The sequence below is a fragment of the Monopterus albus genome, unplaced genomic scaffold, assembly GCF_001952655.1.
Source record: "Monopterus albus unplaced genomic scaffold, M_albus_1.0 scaffold258.1, whole genome shotgun sequence".
Lineage (NCBI taxonomy): Eukaryota > Metazoa > Chordata > Actinopteri > Synbranchiformes > Synbranchidae > Monopterus > Monopterus albus.
The window spans coordinates 1,289,448-1,312,879 of record NW_018128138.1 but is presented as its reverse complement, the minus strand read 5'-3'; the positions used below and the strand labels follow the sequence as shown (position 1 = coordinate 1,312,879).

The 23,432-nt window shown below is 40.7% G+C and overlaps 1 protein-coding gene across 8 annotated transcripts in view; it reads right to left on the bottom strand.

Annotated features, from left to right (window-relative positions):
• Positions 1-1,914: 1,914 nt before the first annotated feature.
• Positions 1,915-23,432, bottom strand: part of waca (WW domain containing adaptor with coiled-coil a) — a 53,359-nt gene continuing 31,841 nt past the window's right edge. For 6 of the 8 annotated variants that reach the window (XM_020621361.1, XM_020621359.1, XM_020621360.1 and 3 more), the window contains 7 exons: positions 14,396-14,647; positions 13,125-13,247; positions 10,390-10,541; positions 9,937-10,061; positions 3,822-4,020; positions 3,609-3,736; positions 1,915-3,516 (listed from right to left, as the gene is read on the bottom strand). In XM_020621361.1, the coding sequence (XP_020477017.1) occupies positions 3,447-3,516; positions 3,609-3,736; positions 3,822-4,020; positions 9,937-10,061; positions 10,390-10,541; positions 13,125-13,247; positions 14,396-14,647 (1,049 nt within the window). In that variant the 3' untranslated portion in view covers positions 1,915-3,446. The remainder of the gene's footprint in view (positions 3,517-3,608; positions 3,737-3,821; positions 4,021-9,936; positions 10,062-10,389; positions 10,542-13,124; positions 13,248-14,395; positions 14,648-23,432) is intronic. The other 2 variants (XM_020621357.1, XM_020621358.1) reach the window with 1 other exon arrangement.

Sequence of the window (23,432 nt, the reverse complement as noted above, 5' to 3'; positions counted from 1 at the left end):
GTAGAGAGGGTGTCCGCCTCCCGAACTGAGACTGGGAGTTGGTTCCATAGGAGAGGAGCTTGATAGCTAAAGGCTCTGCCTCCCATTCTGCTTCTGTGGACTCTAGGAACCACAAGTAAACCTGCACTCTGAGAGCAAAGTGCTCTGTTAGGATGATAAGGCTCTACGAGGTCTTTAAGATACGATGGAGCCTTGTCATTAACATTACTCTGGCTGCAGCATTTTGGATTAGCTGGAGGCTTTTTAGGGAATTATTGGGATATACTTATAGTAAAGAGTTACAGTAGTCCAGCCTGGAAGTAACAAATGCATGGACCAGTTTTTCAGCATCACTTTGGGACAGGATGCTCCTGATTTTTGCAATATTGCGCAGGTGAAAGAAGGCAGATCTAGAGACTTGGTTTATGTGTGATTTAAAGGACATATTCTGATCAAAGATGACTCCAAGGTTCCTCACAGTAGTACTGGAGGCAAGAGCTATGTCATCTAAAGTAACTATATGATTAGACAGCAGATTTCTAAGGTTTTCAGGCCCAAGCACAATAACTTCAGTTTTGTCAGAGTTTAGAAGTAAGAAGTTGCAGGTCATCCAGGCCTATAACTGAGTATCATCTGCATAGCAATGGAAATTTATGTTGTGCTTCCTGATAATATTGCCTAAAGGGAGCATGTATAAAGTGAAGAGAATTGGACCTAACACAGAGCCCTGTGGAACGCCGTGACTAACTTCAGTTTGTGTGGAACATTCGTCATTAACATGAACAAATTGAAATCTTTCTGATAAATAGGATTTGAGCCAACTTAGCGCAGTTCCTTTAATCCCAATAACATGTTCAAGTCAGTGCAGTAAGATGTTGTGATCAATGGTGTCAAAAGCAGCACTGAGATCTAAGAGGACAATTATGGAGACACGTCCTTTGTCGGAGGCTAGGAGAAGATCGTTGGTGACTTTCACTAATGCAGTTTCTGTACTATGATGGACTCTAAATCCTGGCTGAAAATCCTCAAACAAATCATTCTTGTGCAAGTGGTCACATAACTGCTTTGCAACAGCTTTTTCAAGGATTTTGGAAATAAATGGGAGATTGGATATTGGTCTATAATTAGCTAGGACACCTGGGTCAAGAGTAGGCTTTTTGAGTAGAGGTTTAATTACTGCATCTTTAAAAGCCTGTGGAACATAGCCTGTTAATAGAGAGAGGTTAATCAGATCTAGTATGGATGTGTTGATTAGGGGAAAGACGTCTTTGAGCAGCCTGGTCGGGATGGGGTCCAGGAGACATGTTGATGATTTAGATGAAGCAATTGTTGAGGTCAACTCAGAGATCTATGGGAGAGTAGTCCAAGTATAAAAGAGGTCTTACAGGTGTTTCTAAATCCACTGTAGATGGCACATCCACAAAAGCTGTGGGAATGGTCGGACCAATTTTTTCTCTAATAGTTGTGATTAGATGTGCAGTGAATATTGCACATTTAAATGCTACATTGGGCCACAGCAAATCTAACAAATAGGTACTGCAGTGGTTTTTACTGTCCCTTCTACTGGTCTGCAGTGTGAGGCGTATGACCACCAGCAGGGGTCAGCAATGTGCAAGTTCAACTGTTAATGGTAAGAATGAAACCATATGCAGTTGCAACTTTCTTCCACTTAAAACCTATGTAAATCTTGCTGTAAAACTTCATTTCACAATTGAAGGTTATAAATGACAACTGCTGCATTAAGTAAGTAGTACATAGTTTTAATTAAAAAAAAAATAAAATAAAATAAAAAAAAATAAGGCTACCGTCAGGCCTTCCCACCCATAAAAAACACGTAAATAATGCCGGCCTATTTAAAATGATCCAAAACACAGCCGTATGAAGTCGCTCAAGACAAACTGAAGATAAACCATCAAAAACAAAATAACAATGTGACCCTGGAGGCATATTTTATTTCATTTGCCTATATACTTCAGGAAACAATATACAAAGCAACAACGTGGTCACCTTTTTACTGAATGTGTGGTGCGGGGTTCAGTTACAGACTCAGGATAGCATGGTGGAAAAAAAACCATTGCAGCTTAGGACCCTGCCCTTCAACAGCGGGGGGGGAGGAGGAATCAACCTTCTGCATGACATGCTTATTGAATATCTTTTTATTATTGGTCAAACAGGATCAAAGAAAATGTGGGGTTTTTAGGTGAGTGAGGCTTAAGACTTTCAACAAGGCACTAGTGTATGAACCAGACCTACTACTCCAATAAAATACTCGGTGCTCATTTTAACACATTTATTACAATACATAAATTTCACATTTGACCTTGTGACCTCTCATTGCCCTGTGCTGAATGAAGGGGTGATCCATATCACATCCGCCCCAACCACCTGAAATCCTCTCCTAAAATGGGTGCAAATGAACATGCATGGACATCATTGCAATTTTCTACAACTAAAAATAGAACCTTTTTCCTTTGCATCTTCTTCTTAAAACTCCACTGTTATGTTAGTAACGGTACAAAGGAATGAACCAGCGGTACCGGCTCAGCTTAAAGCTGAGAGGAACAAAAACTGCAGGAATACCAAGGGAAAAGGGAGGGGGGAAAAATGAGAAGAAGGATGTGAGGTGTTGGTGTCTCAGGAGAGTAGGACAGGGCTGAGGCCAGGGGAAGGTAGTGGGAATGATCCAAAGCAGCACGCCATCACATCTCTATTTTTTTTTTTTTTTTTTTTTTTGTTTAAATCACTTACTCCAACAGGCACTGTTTTTTCCCCCCAGACTGGGAAATGCAGGGCCACCAGAAGCTGCTAACAGATCACTGAACCATTGTGAGCAGTTATGCCAGAGTTGCAGAGAGTTCACCATGCCTGAATAGATGTTGGCATAAAAAGAGTTTACCTAGATCTGTGGAAAAGAACTACAATGACACCAATGTGTTATGCATCAAGCTAAGTTTGTGAAAATAAATGACTTCAAACATCCTTCCTCCATCTTCATGCAGTTCACACATGCTCACTGGTTCAATGATCTATGAATTAACAAGATGAAGCTTTAAGTCTGTAGATGGGTTAACATGAAGGGGAGGCTAGCTAATGAATGTAGTCGCCCAGGCATTGATTAGTTTGGATGTCAAAAGCTTTGATAGGCATGGCTTTCCATGGCTTCAATCTACAAAACATATTTACAACAAAGATAACATCTACAAGAAATCTACATTTTTCCACTGTGGGTTTTTACAAAACTTGTAAATCTGCCCACCCTCCCCATCCTCCCACAACATCTCTTCATTTTTCCTTCTTGGTTCTCCCAGCCCAACAGTCCAAAGCCAAAGTGACTGCAGCTCCTGTGTGTGCTCAGACCAGTCTCGAGAGGAACTGAACAACTGCTCTCCCTCCAGCTTCCAACTATGTGCAACTGGTCATCTCCCATTTTCCCTAACGCTCACGATTCAACTCCACACCATGAGTTCTCAGACCATGAAAGAATTCTGATTCTTCAACTTTTCAAGTTCTTTGATTTGCTGTCTCAAAAACAGTATCCTGTGAGGAGGAGACAGAAATAACAACAGTTAGCTACATTATTGCTAACATTTCCACAGGTGCATGGTTTTATTCTGGAAATAGATCCTCACCTCTGCTCACGCAATGTTGCTTGTATTTCACAGACTCGGACCAAAGAGCGGAGGTTTTTGAGTTCGGTGCAGTTCTCAGACATGCAAATGCTGCCCATAGTGTGAGCCTCTTCACGTAGTCTTGACGCCTTAGGTCATTTTTTTGACACACAAAATGAACTTTAAAGCATGTTGTCATTATGCCTGTATGTTTCCAGTTCCGGGAGTGCCAACCTGTTTCGCTGCGTCTTCAGCAGGCCAACACTGTACATGTCTGATAAGATTCTCATTGAAGTGGGCAGCAAGGGTAGGAGTGAAGGAGCAGGAGGGCCGGCTTGCTGAGGTGGTGGGTGCAGTGGAAGCAGAGGTGGAGGTGTTTGTGCTGCTGCTGGAGGTGCCATGGTTAGGACCCGGGGAAGGACTCCTCTGACTGCTGCAATCAGCACAGATCAAACAAGAGCCTAAGCATTATTGTGAGGTGACAGCGGTGGCCTTTCAAAAATGGTACCAGTTAACAAGCTCACAGAAGCAATGTAAAGATACTTTAGCATTAAGGTGACAGAGAAACAGTTTATTTCTGGGGTTTTCAAGTCCATAAACTGATAACGGAGAACCTACAGGTTTAACTGTAGCGTACATTTGGAAACTGCTCTTTAAATATATTGGTCAAACACAAATATTGTATTAAGGACTAAAAATGTAACAAAAATGAGCAAACTTACAAGTCTGAGTGTTGAAGTTTGACATATCTGGTATTAACCTTTTCTCCTTTATAAAATAATACTGTTCCTTTTTATTCTCCTGGTGCTTGCTGTTAACTGTAATGAGAGTGTTTCGATAATCCCAAGTAATTTCTCATTTAAACCTTCAGATCACATCATTTAGATTTATGTATACATTGGAGATACAGTAAAACCTTGGATTGCGAGTATAATTCGTTCCGGCAATCCAAAGCACTTGTATTTCAATGCAAATTTCCCCATAAGAAATAATGGAAACTGATGATTCGTTCGACAACCACTTATTCATACAAAAATGGTTACAAGTAATACAAAATGTAGTATAAAGTAAAAATAAAACAAATTTACCTTTGAAAAAGAATTGTGGCTGGCATGAGGGAGACAAGAGAGAGGAGCTATCTGCTGGCTTGCTGAAATCTTTTTATTTTTGTGCGACTTTAACGAGGAACCTGTCCAATGACACTTGCTTTTGCCTCCCTTTGAGGATTTGGTAGAAATGTGAAATTGTCAAACAGATTTATCATTCGTAATGCTACAGCATTATTCGGGTGGTGCTTTTCTAAAACATTTTGCAGTTTCCCATATTTTACATAAAATCTTGTGATATTGGCCACTCGCACACCTTGTTCATGCTTCTGGATGAATTCCTTTTAAACTTCCACCATAATCATCTCCTTTTTCTTACCACCTTTCTTTTCTCTTCATCAGGGCCATTGCTGCAGTACAGATGTTGACTATACGAGTGATGCACGAGAACCATCGGCTCAGTTGTGACGTGACGCTTGGCAGACAAGACGTACGTACTACTCGTATTGCAAGACCTCACTCGTTTATCGTTAAAATTTATAGATAACTTTGTGCTCGTCTTGTAAAACACTCACAGACCATGTTATTCGCAATCCAAGGTTTTACTGTACTCTACTTTGGAAGCATAAGATGCTTGAAAAACCTAGCCCAGTGAGCTGCAGGGTACAAGACAGATGGATGACAGCTGTGCACATACCACGATCTGTTTCAGACAGACAGGACCAGCACAACTAATCGTTTCCAATTGTTAATCCTCATGTTAACGTGAAAGGTCAAAATGGTGGAAAAATGCATTCTTTATTCATCCTTTCCTCAATCGGAAACACTAATCTGGTAACTGTAATGAAGTCTGAGCAAAACAGTGAAAGCCATAAAAAGCCTATATTTCAAACTTTGCTCTAAACAGCATATGGGTCACAGTAGGCCAACTGTTGCCAAAAGATTGTAATGATAACAATAATGCCCAACCTATTTATTGCAGTGCTTTTTCAAAAAAGCGAGAGTACGAGCATCATTGAGCTGACACTTCACTACTTTATGAATACAAATACAGGGGTCCTTATGGATGTATAGAGTGCATACAAATAGAGCCATATTATTGCTATGAATCAGTTAAAATAGACGCACAGGAATATTTTCTATAGACATATGATTATCTATTTTCAAATTTAAAAACAGTCTGCACCAGAAATCCGGCACAGTGCCAGAAAAATTTAAGCCCTGATTTCAACTAATTGAGAAAATAGCTGGGCAGATTTACTGATGATGGAAATTGTTAGCTCCATCCCTAATTGGGTCACTTCTGAGTGCATGAATGAATATATAAATAAACCAGAGATTGGAATAATAATAATAAACTTTATTTATACAGCACCCTACAACTGGAGAGCCCAGAATGCTGCACAGTAAAACAAACACCACCAAGTAAAACCGTACTAAAAAATATTAGACCATATCGAAGCAATAAAAAAACAGAGTAAAAACACAGGTATACAAAACAAAGTTATAAAAGCTCCATATAGAGATGGAGGTAACAACAACAAATTAATAAATTAATTTTTAGGGCCGACTTGAAAACCGCTAGCTCAGTCTTAGACCATACCTCTAAAGGAAGAGTATTCCAAAGCCTGGGGCCATATACTGCAAACAACCGGTTGCCCCATTTTTTATATCTAGAACACGGAACAGCTAGGGACAAGTGTTCTGAGAAGCGAATAGCTCTACACGGCACATAAATCAACAGCAGGTCAGACAGGTACGGCGGAGCGAGGCCATGGATAGCCTTAAAAACAAACACCAATGTCTTAAATTTAACTCTATACTGAATTGGAAGCCAGTGCAAGGAGCGAAAAACCAGAGTGATGTGGACATACCTAGAAGAGTTAGATAACAGCCGGGCTGCTGCATTTTGGACTAACTGAAGTTTACAAAGCAAAGCCTGCGATACCCCAACATAAAGTGCATTACAGTAGTCCAACCGTGAAGTAATAAAAGCATGGATGGCTTTCTCTAAATCGGCGTGACAAAAAAAGGTTTTGCCTTGGTTAAAAGTCTTAAATGAAAGAAGCTGGTCTTAACCACAGCCCTGATCTGCTTATCTAAAGTAAAACCACTGTCAAATATTATTCCAAGGTTTCTCACCGCCCCCGAAAGTGGGAGGTCTGAGACATCTAGGCTTACTGTGCCCATGGTCAGATCGGGGCAGAAAAGAATAAATTCAGTTTTACTTTCATTACATACTTTCATTCTTTTAAGTAGAGGAAATTTTGAGCCAGCCATTGCTTGATGGCCCGAATGCAATTATGCAACGGAGTTAGTGAATTTAAGTCGGACACAATCAGTGGCACGTAAATCTGGATGTCGTCCGCATAAAAATGAAAATAGACATTGTGGCTGGATAAGATTGCCGCAAGTGGTGCCATATACAACAAGAAAAGTAATGAGGCCAGAATTGAGCCTTGAGGAACACCTGAGGAGAGAAAAGCAGTCATCAATGATGACAGAGAAGGATCTGCCAGTCAAAAATGAGGCAAACCAGTGTAAAACCGTGCCTCTCAACCCAAAGATGTGTTTGAGTTTCAAGAGTAAAATCGCATGATCAACTGTATCAAAAGCAGCTGATAAATCCAAGAGAACTAAAACAATGGAACACATAGTATCAATGGCCATGGCGATATCACTATGAATCTTAAGTAATGCTGACTCTGTACTATGGTGGGGTTTAAAGCCAGATTGAAACCTGTCAGCAAATTTGAAATGATCTAATGAGCTGATCTGCAGCTGAATAAGAATGCTTTTTTCCAAAACCTTGGACATAAAAGGGAGAAGGGAAATTGGGAGAAAATTCGATAATGAGGAAGGGTCAAGGTTAGGTCTTTTGAGGAGCGGTTTAACTATTGCATGTTTAAGAGCAGTTGGGACCACGCCCAATCCCAGGCTGAGATTAATAAAACTGGCCAGGGAAGGTCCAAGGGTGTCAATGACCTCCTTAATAAACCTGGCTGGAAGCGGGTCAAGGGGAGAAGAGACAGGATTTAAATGTAATATATATTCTTTCAATTGAGACAGAGGGATCAGGGTGACGGAGTCCAAAGTATGTAAGACATGAGCTACAGGTGGTCTATAAGGTGAGGGCTTTGGAGTATTCTGCCTAAGAGCCTCGGCCTTCTCACTGAAGTATCCCAGAAATTTGTTACAAAGCAAAACTGATCCCTCAGTAGGCATCATACCAACTGGATTAATAACTGAGTTTATCATTTTAAAAAGGACTCTAGGATTATGGCTGTTATCTGTGATAATATTAACCAAGTATAGAGTTTTAGCCTTTTTTACAGCCTCCTGATAGGCGAGGAGGCTGCCTCTAAGAATCTCTAGAGAGATGTGCAAGCCGTCAGCCATCTTTTTTCCATTTTCGCTCAGCCTTTCTGCAGCTCCTCCGTAGGGCCCGGGTGGTGTTGTTTAGCCAAGGAGCAAGAGTCTTGCCAGTCCTTCTCGTCCTACAAGGCGCAATGGAGTCCATAATCCGGGCAGACCGGAGGATTCTGATCCTCTGAGGCATAGAGCTCTGAGGCTACAAACGCAGCGGCAAAGTCTGTGGCAGTAGAGGGGGCAACAGTCCTACGGCGTTGAAAGGGGGCCACAGGTCTGGGCAGCCTTGTTGGTATCGCGACCTCAAAACGAATGAGAAAAATGATCAGATATGACCAGATTTGACACATTCTTAATGGAGACAGATAGGCCTCGAGAGATGACAAGGTCTAATATGCCCCCATGTTGATGAGTGGGGCATAAAACTGACTGAGTAAGGTCAAAAGAATCCAGCAGTGCATTAAACTCGTTTGCGAGCCGGTCAGATGTGAATATTAAAATCACCACATATCAACAATCATACTGTGGGATAAGAACTGCCAAAAGTTCCCCAAATTCATAAATAAAATCCTTCGATTTCGGAGGCCGATAAATAACTACACATAAAATAGGGCAGTACAAAGTTAGTAAAAAGGTTTGTAGCTCAAAACTGGAGAAGGCAGAGAGAAGAAGGCGACATTTTAACGTCAGTTTGAAAACAGATGCCAACCCGCCACCTCTCCCAACGAGGTGCGGGGTATTAAGAAATGGATAATCTGCCAGTAGGAGTTCAGAGAAAAGAGAAATGTCACCTTGTTTTAACCAGGTTTCTGTGATTAAGAACATATCCCAGGTCATGGGTGGAAATGAGATTATTTAGAACGAAGGTTTTGTTATTAAGGGACCTTGCGTTGAAAAGAGCAAACTGGAGCAAGCTGGGCTTTTCCTGTGGAAAGGCAGCCCGGGTCACTGGGCGAAGATGGGCATGGAGACAGCGTCGGCTGGAGCGTTTCACCAGTCAGGCATGTGAACGAGGGGGGACACCGTCAGAGCCAACAGGTTGAACAAAACGATAGTTGTGGATGACAGTCCAACTTGAGTCGTGGTAGCCAAGCTCCCGAAGGTACCCAATCCCCAGCGAAGGGTTCCTACACAATTTTAGTTTAACGTGAAGACCTGCGTCACCTCCGGCAAAATATAACAGGGAGAGGACAGCGCGAGCATCGAAGAAAAGGAGGTATGAATGCCGGTGGTGGTGGTGGAGAACTGGATTGATGATCGATAGGAATTTGGACAGCTACCCATCAAACTTTGTATTTCTTAAAGCGTCAGATGATCATATACCAAGGTGGGAACAACCAACGAGACATCAACAATAACAAAAAAACTGATACACAGGAGTAGGATGATGATGGAGTATTTCTGTGAATAGCTGTGTGTTTATATGCAAATATGTACACAACAAATGAACTGAAATACCCTCAACTACAGTAGTAAACATCTAAACTGACCACAAACAGAAACTGTTCCACAAACAAAAGCATGACTTCAGTGAATGAAGACAAGAGATGACTAAATGCAGCAGCAATTCACTGTTGTATTAATGACCAGCAGATGGTGCCACAACATTACACAATGAAGACAGCTGGAAAAACTCCATCATTTATGGTCTGATGAGAATAGGCTGTTTCACATGGCAGATAGAGCATTTGCACTCTGTTTGGCTAAACGGCTACATGATATGTCATCAATTCACATCTTTTCTTCAGTATTTTTAACACTGATGGACCAGTCAGATGATAGTGCTAGTCAGTAGTATAGTCCATGACAGAGTTGATCATCTGAGGTGCCACAAAGTCAAACTATCTCAAAACATAACACAAGGCTGCCTCTTATTTCATTTCTCATACTATTTATTCTTGTCAAACTGCAGTGAGTTGTGTGGTTGTACCTACCCTTGGCGCTGCAGTGTGCGTGGGGAGGCTGTGGTGGCATCGTGACTGTGCTGCTTATCGCTGGAAGCGGGCTGCTGGGATGTGGGCTGGGGATGAGATGCGTGCTTCACTGCCGGTGCGCTCACCTGAAGGCAGCCAGTTAGAAATAGTATATGAAAACAAGTCCTCTCCACAGGATCATTAATCATCACTGAAAATCAGTTAAGAAATCTGAGGTCAGGGCTCCCTGTTTATACAAATGTTTCATTCATACTGCCTGGGTGTGTGGCCACAGGATTCATTGTGCATCTGACTTCATAAATGCGCACGTGTCACTTGTATATGCTACATGTCATCCAGACTCACTAGAGACACAGGTAAAAACATTCACCCAGATGGCTACTTTTTGCCACCGCACTAGTTCTCTGCTGCTCTACCCTTGCTGAGGACATAGTTGATTTTTTGTCTTCTTACTTTTGGCTGGGAGATGACAGGCTGTGTGCTGAGGATGGGCTTTAGAGGACCGGCATTGATTTGTGGTGTACTGATCCTTGGAGAAACATAGGACCTGGGTGATGAGGCGTCTGATGTTAATGACATTGGTGACTGGTTCGACTGCTGAGCTGCTAGAAACACAGGCAAAAAGAAAGGCAACCTAAGAGACTGATGCATTTAACTAGAAAATTGCATTTTCTGAAGAAAATGCATATAGATGCTGAGTGCTGCATAGGAGCATTAATGTCCTTTAAGAGTTCAACATTTTGATAGCTGAAAGTATGCTGAAGTAGAATTTTCCTATTTATGTGAATGGGGCAAACTGTTCAAAATAAACCTAATAATTTCAAAAGTATGAAGTTTAGAAAAATTCTGAATAGAAGCATGAATGTAATTGAAGAGCTGAACATTTTGATACCTGAATTAGTTGAAAGTATGCTGAAGTAGAATTTCCCAATTCATTTGAATGAGGTGAGATTTTCACAATAAAGCTGAATATTTTAAATGTGTGAAGTAGAGAAAAATTCAAAATAGCTCAAGAGTTGCTGAATAGTTATTAGTTGAAATGGTGGTTGAGCTGAAGGTATGCATAAGATGTTAAGATGTGAAAAATCTTCCAATTCATTTGAATGGGCAAAATTTAGCTGAAAAAAGCTAAATAGTTTAAAAACTATGAAGTTTAGAAAAATTCTGAAAGAAGAAGATACGTCCTTAAAAAGCTGAACATTTTGATACCAGAATGATTTTTCTAGCATACCTGAAAGTATGCTGAAGTAGTTAAGTGCCGAAAACTGGATGGAAGAAATCAGAAAAATAACTACAGAAATGCATTTTCTGAAGAAAATGCGTATGGATGCTGAGTGCTGAAAGATTGCCCTGAAAAAGCTTAACATTTTGATAGCTAAAATTATGCTGAATTAGAATTTTACCATTCATTTGAATGGGGCAAGATTTTCAAAATAAAGCTAAATATTTCAAAAGTATTAAGATTAGAAAACTTCAGAATAGAAGCATGAATATCCTTGAAGAGCTGAACATGTTGATACCTGAAATAGCTAAAAAGTATGCTGACATTGAATTTTCCCCATTCATTTGAATGGGGCAAAACTTTCAAAATAAAGCTAAATATTTCAAAAGTATTAAGATTAGAAAACTTCAGAATAGAAGCATGAATATCCTTGAAGAGCTGAACATGTTGATACCTGAAATAGCTAAAAAGTATGCTGACATTGAATTTTCCCCATTCATTTGAATGGGGCAAAACTTTCAAAATAAAGCTAAATATTTCAAAGATATAAGGTTTGGAAAAATCCTAAAGAAAAGCATGAATGTCCTTGAGGAGCTGAACATTTTCATACCTGAAAGTATGCTGAAGTAGAATTTCTCCATTCATTTGAATGGGGCAAAACTTTCAAAATAAAGCTAAATATTTCAAAGATATAAGGTTTGGAAAAATCCTAAAGAAAAGCATGAATGTCCTTGAGGAGCTGAACATTTTCATACCTGAAAGTATGCTGAAGTAGAATTTCTCCATTCATTTGAATGGGGCAAAACTTTCAAAATAAAGCTAAATATTTCAAAGATATAAGGTTTGGAAAAATCCTAAAGAAAAGCATGAATGTCCTTGAGGAGCTGAACATTTTCATACCTGAAAGTATGCTGAAGTAGAATTTCTCCATTCATTTGAATGGGGCAAAACTTTCAAAATAAAGCTAAATATTTCAAAGATATAAGGTTTGGAAAAATCCTAAAGAAAAGCATGAATGTCCTTGAGGAGCTGAACATTTTCATACCTGAAAGTATGCTGAAGTAGAATTTCTCCATTCATTTGAATGGGGCAAAACTTTCAAAATAAAGCTAAATATTTCAAAAGTATGAAGTTTAGAAAAATTCTGAAGAGAAGCATGAATGTCCTTGAAGAGCTGAACATTTTGATACCTGAAATAGCTGAAAGTATGCTGAAAAAATTAAGTGCCAAAAACCAACAGAATAATGATAATAATAATAATAAAGACCAGGATAACATAGTATGGATGATGAATCAGCATCCATACAATAATAAAGACCAGGATAACATAGTATGGATGCTGATTCAGCATCCATACAATCAATACCAGGAAAACATGGTGTGGATGCTGAATCAACATCCACACAATGATAAATAATTGGAAAACATAGTATGGATGCTGAATCAGCATCCATACAATAAACACCAGGAACACTGCTATATAAGTAAATGTCAGAGAAATCGCCATAATTAGAAGTATTTAACACAGAGGAAACATACAGAAATTCCCAGGGCTGAATGCTCATGCCTACATTCTTTGCTGAGAGGGCATGTCAACACGTGTTTATACAGTAAAGCCCTTTTCAGAAATGAGACAGGTAACACTGCTGCTTCAAACTGTTAGCGTTCTGTCCTTCAGACATATGGCACTTCTATGTTATGTTGCTCAGGGTTTCACTCAGACATACAGTACATTGAGAAAAGTGCAAAGTGCAAGTAGCTCCCCAAAAACTTCTTTGCTTCAGATGTGTAGGCAATAAATAAAGCAAAAAGATAACCCACACACTTATTTGATGTTCCAAAATGTCTCCATCACCTGATGAAGGCTTAATGAAAACCTGTAAGGGTAAAACAGTTTTCAATAGCCAACTGACTACTTCTGCATACAGTGGAGAAACAGGCAGGGTTCTGCATGTGTTTCACTTACCTTGGTTGGAGAGTTGAGCAGCTTGAGAGAGGATAGTAGTGATATTGAAAGCTGATGGTCCAGCAGTGAGAATCTTATGGAGCATTGACTGTAACGAAGCTTGTGTGACAGCAGCTGTGAGAACTGCAGACGGGCAAACGGACACAGTGAGCCTGTGCACACATATACTATTTTAACTCCTGCTAATAGCATTTTCTGTGAATTACACCACAGTTAATTTTACAGTCAAACTCAGTCAGTTAAATATGTATAAGCTTGACATGGCTGAGACATTTAAAATGCATGTCTCCACAGAGGATGCAGAGAGGTCTGGATGGTATGGGCAGAGGAAAGGATTAAAACATTCTCACGTGTATGATTTTTATGGAAGACATTAAGTTTAATCTATGGAAGAATTTTAAGTAAGAAAAGACTCAGTCCTGTACCCAACCAGCAGGACAGCCTGCATCAGGTCAAGACCTCTGGCACGGTGCAGGTAGACCTCTCTCTCGCTGCTTCAGCAGCACTGGCTGAAGCCTGGGAAGATTCTAAACAAATTAACTGGCTCACTAATCACACTGTCCATCTTTCCCAAGTGTGTTTTCTTAATTTTCTAACATTAAGTATGATCCAGACTGTCTGCGCATCCAGAGGATGAGACCTTTGAAAGATATTTTTCAGTATTCCTCTGGACTAAGGGAGCAACATTCAACATCAAAGTTTAAGAATTATCATTAACATATACCATTTGCAAAGCAGTCAACACTGGCTAGCAGCTATAATACACAGTGTGCCAACCTCTTCAACAGCCCGTGGTTATTCTAACATTAGCTTAGCTATCCTTACTAGCTTGCTAATAACTTAGTAGAAGAACTGGGTCTTTGATTGACAGTGTGGTGTTAAGAACAAAGAGAGGAGGAGCTGTTCGCAGATGGCCAAATGGGTGGCCAAACTGTACTTGGGCTGTTTACAATAGTGTTGCCAAATTATCACAAGTTTGAATACTTCCGTCATTTTTCACTTCTAATGTCAGTAGTGTCACAAAATCCAAAGACTGTAAACTAAACAGAAGATGTGAACAATATGTTCAATATATAATTTGTTTGGCAAAGAAGCTTAAGGAATCTGGGTATTTTGACAACTTGAAAATAAAACTGGCAAAATTACAGGATATTCATTCAAAGTATCTTCTTATAAGTGCTTATCAAACATAGTCACTGCAGCTACTGTATCTGAATGTAGACACCTTCTGAATGCACATATGCATCATTTGCATCTTAAATCTTTCTTACCTTCATTGATTTTTGCCATGTCCATAGTAGCATTGTTTAGCTGCAGGGCAGTCTGAAGTGCTGGGAGAAGCTGGCGAAGCAAGGCTGGGTCCTGGAGTACTGGAGGGGCAGGGGACTGTGGGACTGGAGACACAGGCACTGTGGAGGCTGACGATCCTGAGGGTGCTGATGATGGGTTCAAGCTCCCTGAGCCTGAAGATGACTGGGACTGGGTGGCAAGGGTCATGGTGGGCTTCTCCACCTGGGTCGACTCTGTGAAGACAGCAACCAGAAGGCTTTCATTTCATTGGCACAGGCAATCACAAATCAATTTACTCCAAATGATGATACTCTCCTGATATTGTGCATTTATACTGGCCAAAAATCTGCTTCATTATGTACTGGAATCACACCATTAGACTAATCAGTTCAACAAAAGTCTTGAAAAAAAATGCAGCGTACTCATTCAATTGAAAGGAGCCAATCCTAGAGCATTTTCAATCTGAATAGTAGCATACAATAAAATATTTGTGAAATTTGAAACCAGGCTTGTGCAAGAAGATGCCAGCTTTATTATGCATTTTTTCTGGGATCTCAGAAAAAAAATACCCACTTGCTACAACTGGCTGACCAAGAAGCACCTACAGTAGGGCAAATAAGTATTTGACACACTGCCAATTTTTCAAGTTTTCCCACTTACAAAGAATGGACAGATCTGTAATTTTCATCGTAGGTACACCTCAACTGTGAGAGACAGAATCTACAAAAAAATTCCAGTAAATCACATTGTTAGATTTTTAAATAATTTCCATTTTATTGCATGAAATAAGTATTTGATACAATAGAAAAATAGACTATTTGGTACTGAAACCTTTGTTTACAATTACAGAGGTCAGATGTTTCCTGTAGTTCTTGATCAGGTTTGCACACACTGCAGCGGGGATTTTGGCCCACTCCTCCATACAGGTCTTCTCCAGATCTTTCAGGTTTTGGGGCTGTCGCTGGGCAACACGGAGTTTCAGCTCCCTCCATAGATTTTCTATTGGGTTCAGCTCTGGAGACTGGCTAGGCCACTCCAGGACGCCCTAGAAGTCTTTCTTACGGAGCCACTCCTTAGTTGCCCTGGCTGTGTGTTTGGGGTCACTGTCATGCTGGAAGTCCCAGCCACGGCCCATCTTAAATGCTCTTACTGTTGGGATGTGTTCTTGGGATTGTACTCATGCTTCTTCTTCCTCCAAACACGGCGAGTGGAGTTTATACCAAAAAGTTCTGTTTTGGTCTCATCTGACCACATGACCTTCTCCCATGCCTCCTCTGGATCATCCAGATGGTCTTTGGCAAACTTCAGACGGGCCTGGTCATGTGCTGGCTTGGGCAGAGGGACTTTGCGTGCACTGCAGGATTTTAAGCCACGACGGTGTAGTGTGTTATTAATGGTAACCGTTGAGGCTGCGGTCCCAGCTCTCTTCGGGTCATTGACCAGGTCCTCCCGTGTACTTCTAGGCTGATCCCTCACCTTTCTCAGGATCACTGATACTCCACAAGCCGAGATCTTGCATGAAGCCCCAGTCTGAGGGAGACTGATAGTCATCTTGAATTTCTTCCATTTTCTAATAATTGCGCCAACAGTTGTTGCCTTCTCACCAAGCTGTTTGCCTATTGTCCTGTAGCCCATCTCAGCCTTGTGCAGGTCTATAGTTTTGTCCCTAGTGTCCTTAGACAGCTCTTTGGTCTTGCCTATAGTGGAGAAGTTGGAGTCTGATAGATTGAGTGTGTGGACAGGTATCTTTTATACAGGTAACGAGTTCAAACAGGTGCAATTAATACAGGCAATGAGTGGAGGATAGAGTACGTTTATACGGAACCGCTCGACTATAAACGCCTACTTTAGTATGTGTTTTGGCCTTCCGTTTAGATGGAAACAGGTTAGCCGGGTAGCGAAAACGGAGACCTTTTAAAACAGGTCCCAAAGTGGAGAGTTTCAAAACGCCAGCTAAAACGTTTTCGTGTCAACGTTATAATCCGCATATGTTTATGAAACGATGACGCCATCGCCCTGCGTCAGCTACTGCTAGTGTCACATCGACTGCGACATCAACATAAACAATGGCGAACTATATGCTTTCATGCTACACACAGATGCTAATGAACTTATTAGCATTAGTACAACTGCTCCTTTACTACTGCTGTGACCAACAAAATAATGCTGGTAACTTCGTAGGTCTCGTGTTTAGATCCACCGTGGAGGACAACCAGAAGGGCAACAAGGAGAAGATTTTGGGTTAGACCTGGTAGAACAAGCAGTTGGTGGGACAACTTTGTCGGTGGCGTTGCTGTGGAAGACGAATGGAGGGAGAACTTTGCATGTCCAAATCATCTCTCATCATGCTGAGCAAGGAACTTCGTCCATATATTGAAGGGCAAACAACAAACATAAGGGCACCAGCTGACACGCTCAAAAAGGTTGCATTGACGCTTTATTACTTGAGCGATGAGGGATGGCTACAGAAGACTGCTAACGCCTTTGGTCGCAAGTTAAAGGATGAAACCACATCTGCAGAACTGTTTATCACTAAATGAAGGGTTCCATACTAACCAGCTGGTCACAGTTGAAGTTATGTGTAGCCTCTGTTGGACTAGTGCTAATGCTTTGTCACAGAGCCAAGAAAAAATGTTGCATTCTTCTGAGCCTATTCTTTTTTTGGATACTCACAATATCCTGTGAATTTCACCTAGGTCGGATTAATTTCATACACATGAAGCTTTATACATGTTTAACTAACAGAAGGAGTTAAAGCTTGTCAGGTTTCAGCTCAGCTTTGAACAGCAGGATTACTAAAAGACTGGTAAAATCCCTCCTCTGAAAAAGCAGATTGTGAAGAATGAGGAGGCCATACCAATTTTTCTTCTTGGTGACCCAGCCTACCCTCCTCTGCTGCCTTACTTGATGAAAGAATATGCAAACAGTGGCTCCACACGTCAAGAACAGTACTTTGGGCTCTGTTTGTGTAGGGCACGGATGGTCATCGAGTGTGCTTTTGGTCGCCTCAAGACCAGGTTTGCTGCACTGAAAAGACCCATTGACATCAACATGCAGGACCTGCCCCATGTTATTTACGCCTGCTTTGTTCTCCACAACTTTTGTGAGGACAGAAAGGAGACAGTGGCTGAACACTCTGTGTTGGGAGAAATGCAAAGTAATAAAGAATTACAGCCTCCTACTCAATACAACAACTACCGCACAGACTGTAATGAAGGAGAGGGAAAGGGAATGAGGAGAGTGCTTGCAAAATACCTTGACCCTTAAAACTAAAAACTTGACATCAAGACAGTTGTCTTCAAAAAAAGTACATTCCCCTATTATTTGTATACTTACTTTGAAAGTGTTCTGTAAAATTAGACTGAAACCACTTTTTTATTTTAACTGTTTCTTTTATAGTGTCTTACACTAGTGAAAAATACAACATGCTTGATTGTATAAAATTCTGTAAAACAAAATAAATTACTGCAACTTCTATTTTGTACTTCAAAATAACACTTCACATATAACTTCAAAAGACACACACAATTAGCATGGCCAACAGGTCAAAAACAAAATGCTTAATTGTGTAAACAAAGTAATGTGGAATCATTCAGTCATCAGTGTCATCCTGCAGCAGTGCATGGGTGTATGAAAATGAGGTTTGCGGCTGTGGGGTGCTATGTGTAGGTGTGTATACTTCAGGGGGGTATGGTCCAAATTGAGTCACTGGTTGATTGGACCTCGTAGGTGTGCGCATAAAGGTCTGTGTAGGTGGGTGTAGTGTGGTGTGCCTGAATGATGCTGGGCGCCCTTGAAATTGTCCACTGCTGCAGTGGTGGTGAGCAAGCTGCTGCTGGAAGATCTCATTCATCAAGGAAAATCCCTGCTGAATGGTGCTAGTTATCTGCTGTATGTTATCGGCGAAGGTTGTAGTCGTCGACTCAATCAAATCCAACATCCTCCTCTTTATTTTTATATCTTCCTCAGCCAGATCAACCTGAGCCTTCCTCTTCAGCCTGTTAACATAAAGCACATCATGAATATTATTACTAATAAAATGTACATATTGAATAATAATTGGCAAGCTTTTCAGAAGCTGTAATAACTCATATGAAAATTAAAAAGTTATTCTTTTACTTATTAAATTGCTGTTTCCCAAAATGTGCAATAAACATTGTCATATGATTCATAAAGTACTACCTGGAGCAAATCCCGACGCTGCTTTGCAACTGCACCAAGATCAAGGGATTCATCTGTGGAGTTTGGAGAATTAGCAGGCACCTCAGATGATGAAGACTCTTCTTCCAGGTCACCCGTTTCGATGCCGTTGTCGATGGAATGTGTAGCAGGCGACCCACCCCAGATCTCTTCACAAAGCTCATAAAAAACAAACACTACTCGTCCCTGCCCACTCCGACGTCCGGTGTCCACCGCCTCTCTGTATTTGACACGTATGTTTTTTACCTTGGTCGTGACTTGAGCTTTTGAAATCTTTTTAGCATCATGAGGGAAATTCTTTCCACTACATGGTTCCTTCGGATACTGTGCCTGAAATGCCTGCGTTATATCGGAATATGTCTGACACGACTTCAGTCAACATTCTCTTGAAGTTTAGTACACTTGTACTCCAACGCAACTTTCAGTAGAAGTTCTACTTTGTTGTGAGTCCACACAAACAACTCTTTTCCCTTGTGTTTTCTCTGCGTCCGCCATGACTTCGTTATGCTCCCTCTTCCGCGCAGTGTTGCCAACTCCTCAGCAAGGAAAGTAGATATTGGCTGTCCTAAAAGTCGCTAGAAGTCGCTAATGACGGCATCGTCTTCAAGGGTAATGCGCATGCTCAGACATTGTTTTATTCGTTTTCACTGTTTATGTCAATGCAAATACTTCCCGTCTACACAGCAATCGTTTTAACGAAACTATGCGTATACAGTCAAGAGCGTTTCCGTGTAAACGTACCCTTAAAGACAAACTAACAGGTCTGTGAGAGCCAGAATTTATGCTGGTTGGTAGGCGATCAAATACTTATTTCATGCAATAAAATGGAAATAAATTATGTAAAAATATAACAATGTGATTTACTGGAATTCTTTTGTAGATTCTGTCTCTCACAGTTGAGGTGTTCCTACGATGAAAATTACAGAACTGTCCATTCTCTCCAAGTGGGAAAATGTGAAAAATCGGCAGTGTATCAAATACTTATTTGCCCCACTGTATCTGCCACCTTAATAACCTCCAGAGATGAAAAATCCTATTACCATTAAGCCGTGTTTTGGCCTGACAAGCCTACAACACATTCACCTTGGACTCCACCTGCACTTCCTGGGTTGTATGTCACTCTCTCACCTTAAAACACCAATGAATTCCTCTACACAGCAACACACTTTAACACAGGATTGTTTAGAATGCCCCAAAATAGGATACCCCTCTCTGGATTAGCACAAAATGTGAGTAGAAGCACGATCCATGAGTTAATATGCATCCATGTATGATGCATGTATGATGGTATTTCAGCTGATCATTAAAAACTTCCAACATGGGGACGTGATCTGAAACATCTGACTTTAGTTTGCACAAACATACGTGGAAGCTAGAACCAGTGCAAACTGCTAATAAATTCAACTACTGAGTTGAAATCTTGGGGTATTTCACAATGAGATTCTGATTCTTTGTGCCATGATGCAACTCAGAATTGTATCTCAACTCACAAGGATTCTTGGTTCCATAAAAGAAAAAGGGGGACACGATATTCTGGCTCATACTCCAGTTCACTGTGACAAAGCATTAACTCCTGAGGAAAAGGCATAGTGCTCCATTGTGTTGTCATTACCAGTATGTCTCCAGCAGGGGAGAAAAGCCTCTCTGCTGCAACACTAGCACCAGGTCAACTCCAAGTACTTTACAAGCACAGGACTTTGTAAAGTGCTGCAGTACATGCTGGTCACCAGTCTCATTCGTTAGATCTGGAGTTTGGAGCTCCACTTTGCTAACTTCAGTCATAACGGAACCTTTGTCTTGCAAAGCAATTGTTTAAGCATTTGAACCTAAAATAGGAGCAAACACTTGCATTTTTTGAGGATAACGTACACAATTATGTGCACGCTGTACACGGTCCAAATGCAAAAACAGATTATTGGCATTAGTGAATTGACTCAGAAGCATGAGATATAAGAATTGAAATTTTTATGTCAAACACTTTTCAGCTATTAAAACAAGAATTATACAGTTCCTTCAGGAAACATTTAAATCTTCTTGCTTATCCTACTTTTTGTGCAGTTTCACAATGAAATCAAAATGGTTTGTTGACTTTTCAAGTTCAACATAACATATTGCAAAAACCTGTTTAACTAAGTTTAAAAGTAAGTTCACCATTCGGTTCATATTGCCATTATGGTGTCACTGTTTTTGGCTCGGTACATTTCTGGTAAAGCAGAGTTCAGGGCACTGCCAATTTCAACATACAGTATTTATTTATTTATTTGGCAATAGCTAACATTAAATTCTGACTAAGAAACTTCTTTATTGTCAACATAAGAGAGTGTAAACCAAATGCACTCTGTGCATTCTATCTTCAAGACTGAATAGAGTATAGAGTTTGTTTATATTCTTGGGCGCAAGATGAAATCTACTAGCAAAAACTCATCACTCGGCACAGCGAGGTAAAAGAACCAGACTTATCAAAATAGTCTCAATCCAACAAAATCACACATTGTAAGGCGTATTTGGGCAGTTTTACTCAAGTCAAATAAGTTTTGAAAAACTCAGTCAGCCACCAAACCATCACTGTGCACCATGCTTTTCTTATCACTGGCACCACATTGTGCATATCCTACATACCAACCTTAGCTGCGTGTAATGAATTGCAATATGATGTTTCCATTGCCATGGTATTCACAGTGCTAAATGCAGGGTTTTCCCTACCACAGAAAGGTTTAGGTGAAGTGCTTAAGTGTCTCTGCAGAGGTAACTACTCCCTCCTCCAGATACCAACACATTGAAAAATACACTGGAAAAGACTTTCACCATGACCAATTATTTTAACCCTTCATCAGAAAAACAAGTGAAATCTTGCTGCAATGACATTACAAATAAAGTAACCGCTGCCAATGTCTTTGGGGCAGTGACCGTGGTGCAGTGGGTAGAGCAGCTGTCTCCCAACCACAAGGTTGGAGGTTCGAATCTTGGTGCCGGCGGTCCACGTGTCGAAGTGTCCTAGTGTCCAAAACATTGAACCCCCGTTGCTCAACCGATGGTTAGAGCCGCAGGGTTGGCGCCGCAGATGGCTGCCATCGGTTCTGTACCAAAAACAAATTCCTTGTGTGTGTAACATACTTGGCTATACATTCATTCTATTCTAAAATGTGAATGAAAGGACATTTTCTCAGCACAGCATTTCAACCCGAGCCGGCTCTGTTGAAGGCAGATCTCAGTGTGAGGCAGCACTTACTCTACTGAGAGTTGTTATATTTAATAGCTTAAGTGTATTTACCATGGTGGTCATTTTAATATTTAGTCATGTAATCTATGTCTTCATTTTCGGATGGTGTGATGATGCGTAGGCTCTGTCCATGGACCTGTAAGGTGAGAACTACAGTGGAAAATGAAATGTAGTAGCTGACAATATGAGATGCAACTTAATTATTATTAAATATGTACAACACTAACATGTATGGCCAGTCATTTCAGAGAGCGAGAGAGAGAGCATGAGAGCGAGAGAGACCAATTGTATCGTGGGATCTGGTCAAGCAGTCTGATGACAATGGGGGACACTTCACTAAAGCTGTGTTCCATTTGCCTGTGCCTGTATTCTGCTTGCTGTAGTGTCTAACCAATCATCTGACCATAACCATAGCCATTACGAGTAGAGGCACGTCTCATAGAACACAGACATGTACATGTGCCACACTCCAATACAGACAGGAGACCAGAATTCATGGAATGTGCAAAAAAAAAAAAAAAGACTTCGAGTTGTATTAAATTTGTTTTTTAAATTTATTGTTATTGCTCATTAATAGGCTATATGTTTATTTTGTTTCAGATTTTCCACTGACTTCTTTACATTTGTGTCACATTTTATCTCTGTAGAATCCTGAAGGAAATGTGCATGTAACACAAAAAGGCAATTTATATTGGCCAGTAGATTCCCCCCCCATTTACCATCCTTACTAGTTTGCTAATAACTTAACAGAAGAGGTGAATATCCATGACTGACAGCACTGTGTTAAAAACAAACACAAAGAGGGGATGCTGTTCACAAATGGTAGGTTGTGAAAAGAGACACACAGAGAGAGAGAGAGAGAGAGAGAGAGAGAGAGAGGGGCAAGGAGCTGCTGAGCCAGTCAATACACAGTGTGCAGATGAATGAGCAAGGGGAAACTGTTCTGCCTTTAGTTAACTGCAGATTGTGTAGTTCTCTCAGACATACAAATGATAATAAAAAGGGGTGGCCATTAAGATACAAGGGGTAGTCAGTCCAAGTTGGGGGGGGGCACTGTTTCATAATCCTCTGAGCCACAGTGAACATGTCATCTACACCGTGTTAGAAAATTGATCTACAAGCTCCTCCAGCAGAAGACGATAGGGAGCAGAAAAGAAGGCTGTAGTGAGATTGAACACCAAGGTATCCACAAGACTACAAAGCTGAACTTTATGGAAAGACGCAAAGCAACAGAGAGAGTATAAAATCTGTTTCAGAGACTGTTTCATTCAGACTGAGCAGAACCATATGAACAGAACAGTGGATTTCAGAGGTAGAGAGAGACAAGACAATCCGAACCTGTAACCAGCCACTTCCTCATGACAGTAGTGAAACTCTCTGCAAGAAAGCTTAATCTGAACCTGACTTGCCTGAATTTATATCTGCTCAAGACAGGAAAAAAAAAAGAGATTCCCCATATGCCCATAAGCATTTGACCTTTGTAACTTGTGAGCATGTGACTTGCTTCAGCCTCCCACATTAGATAGGGTCCCTAGTCTCAGTTACAACCATTACACTCAACAGTTATGTGCCATTACATTCATCGCCTGCCCCACACA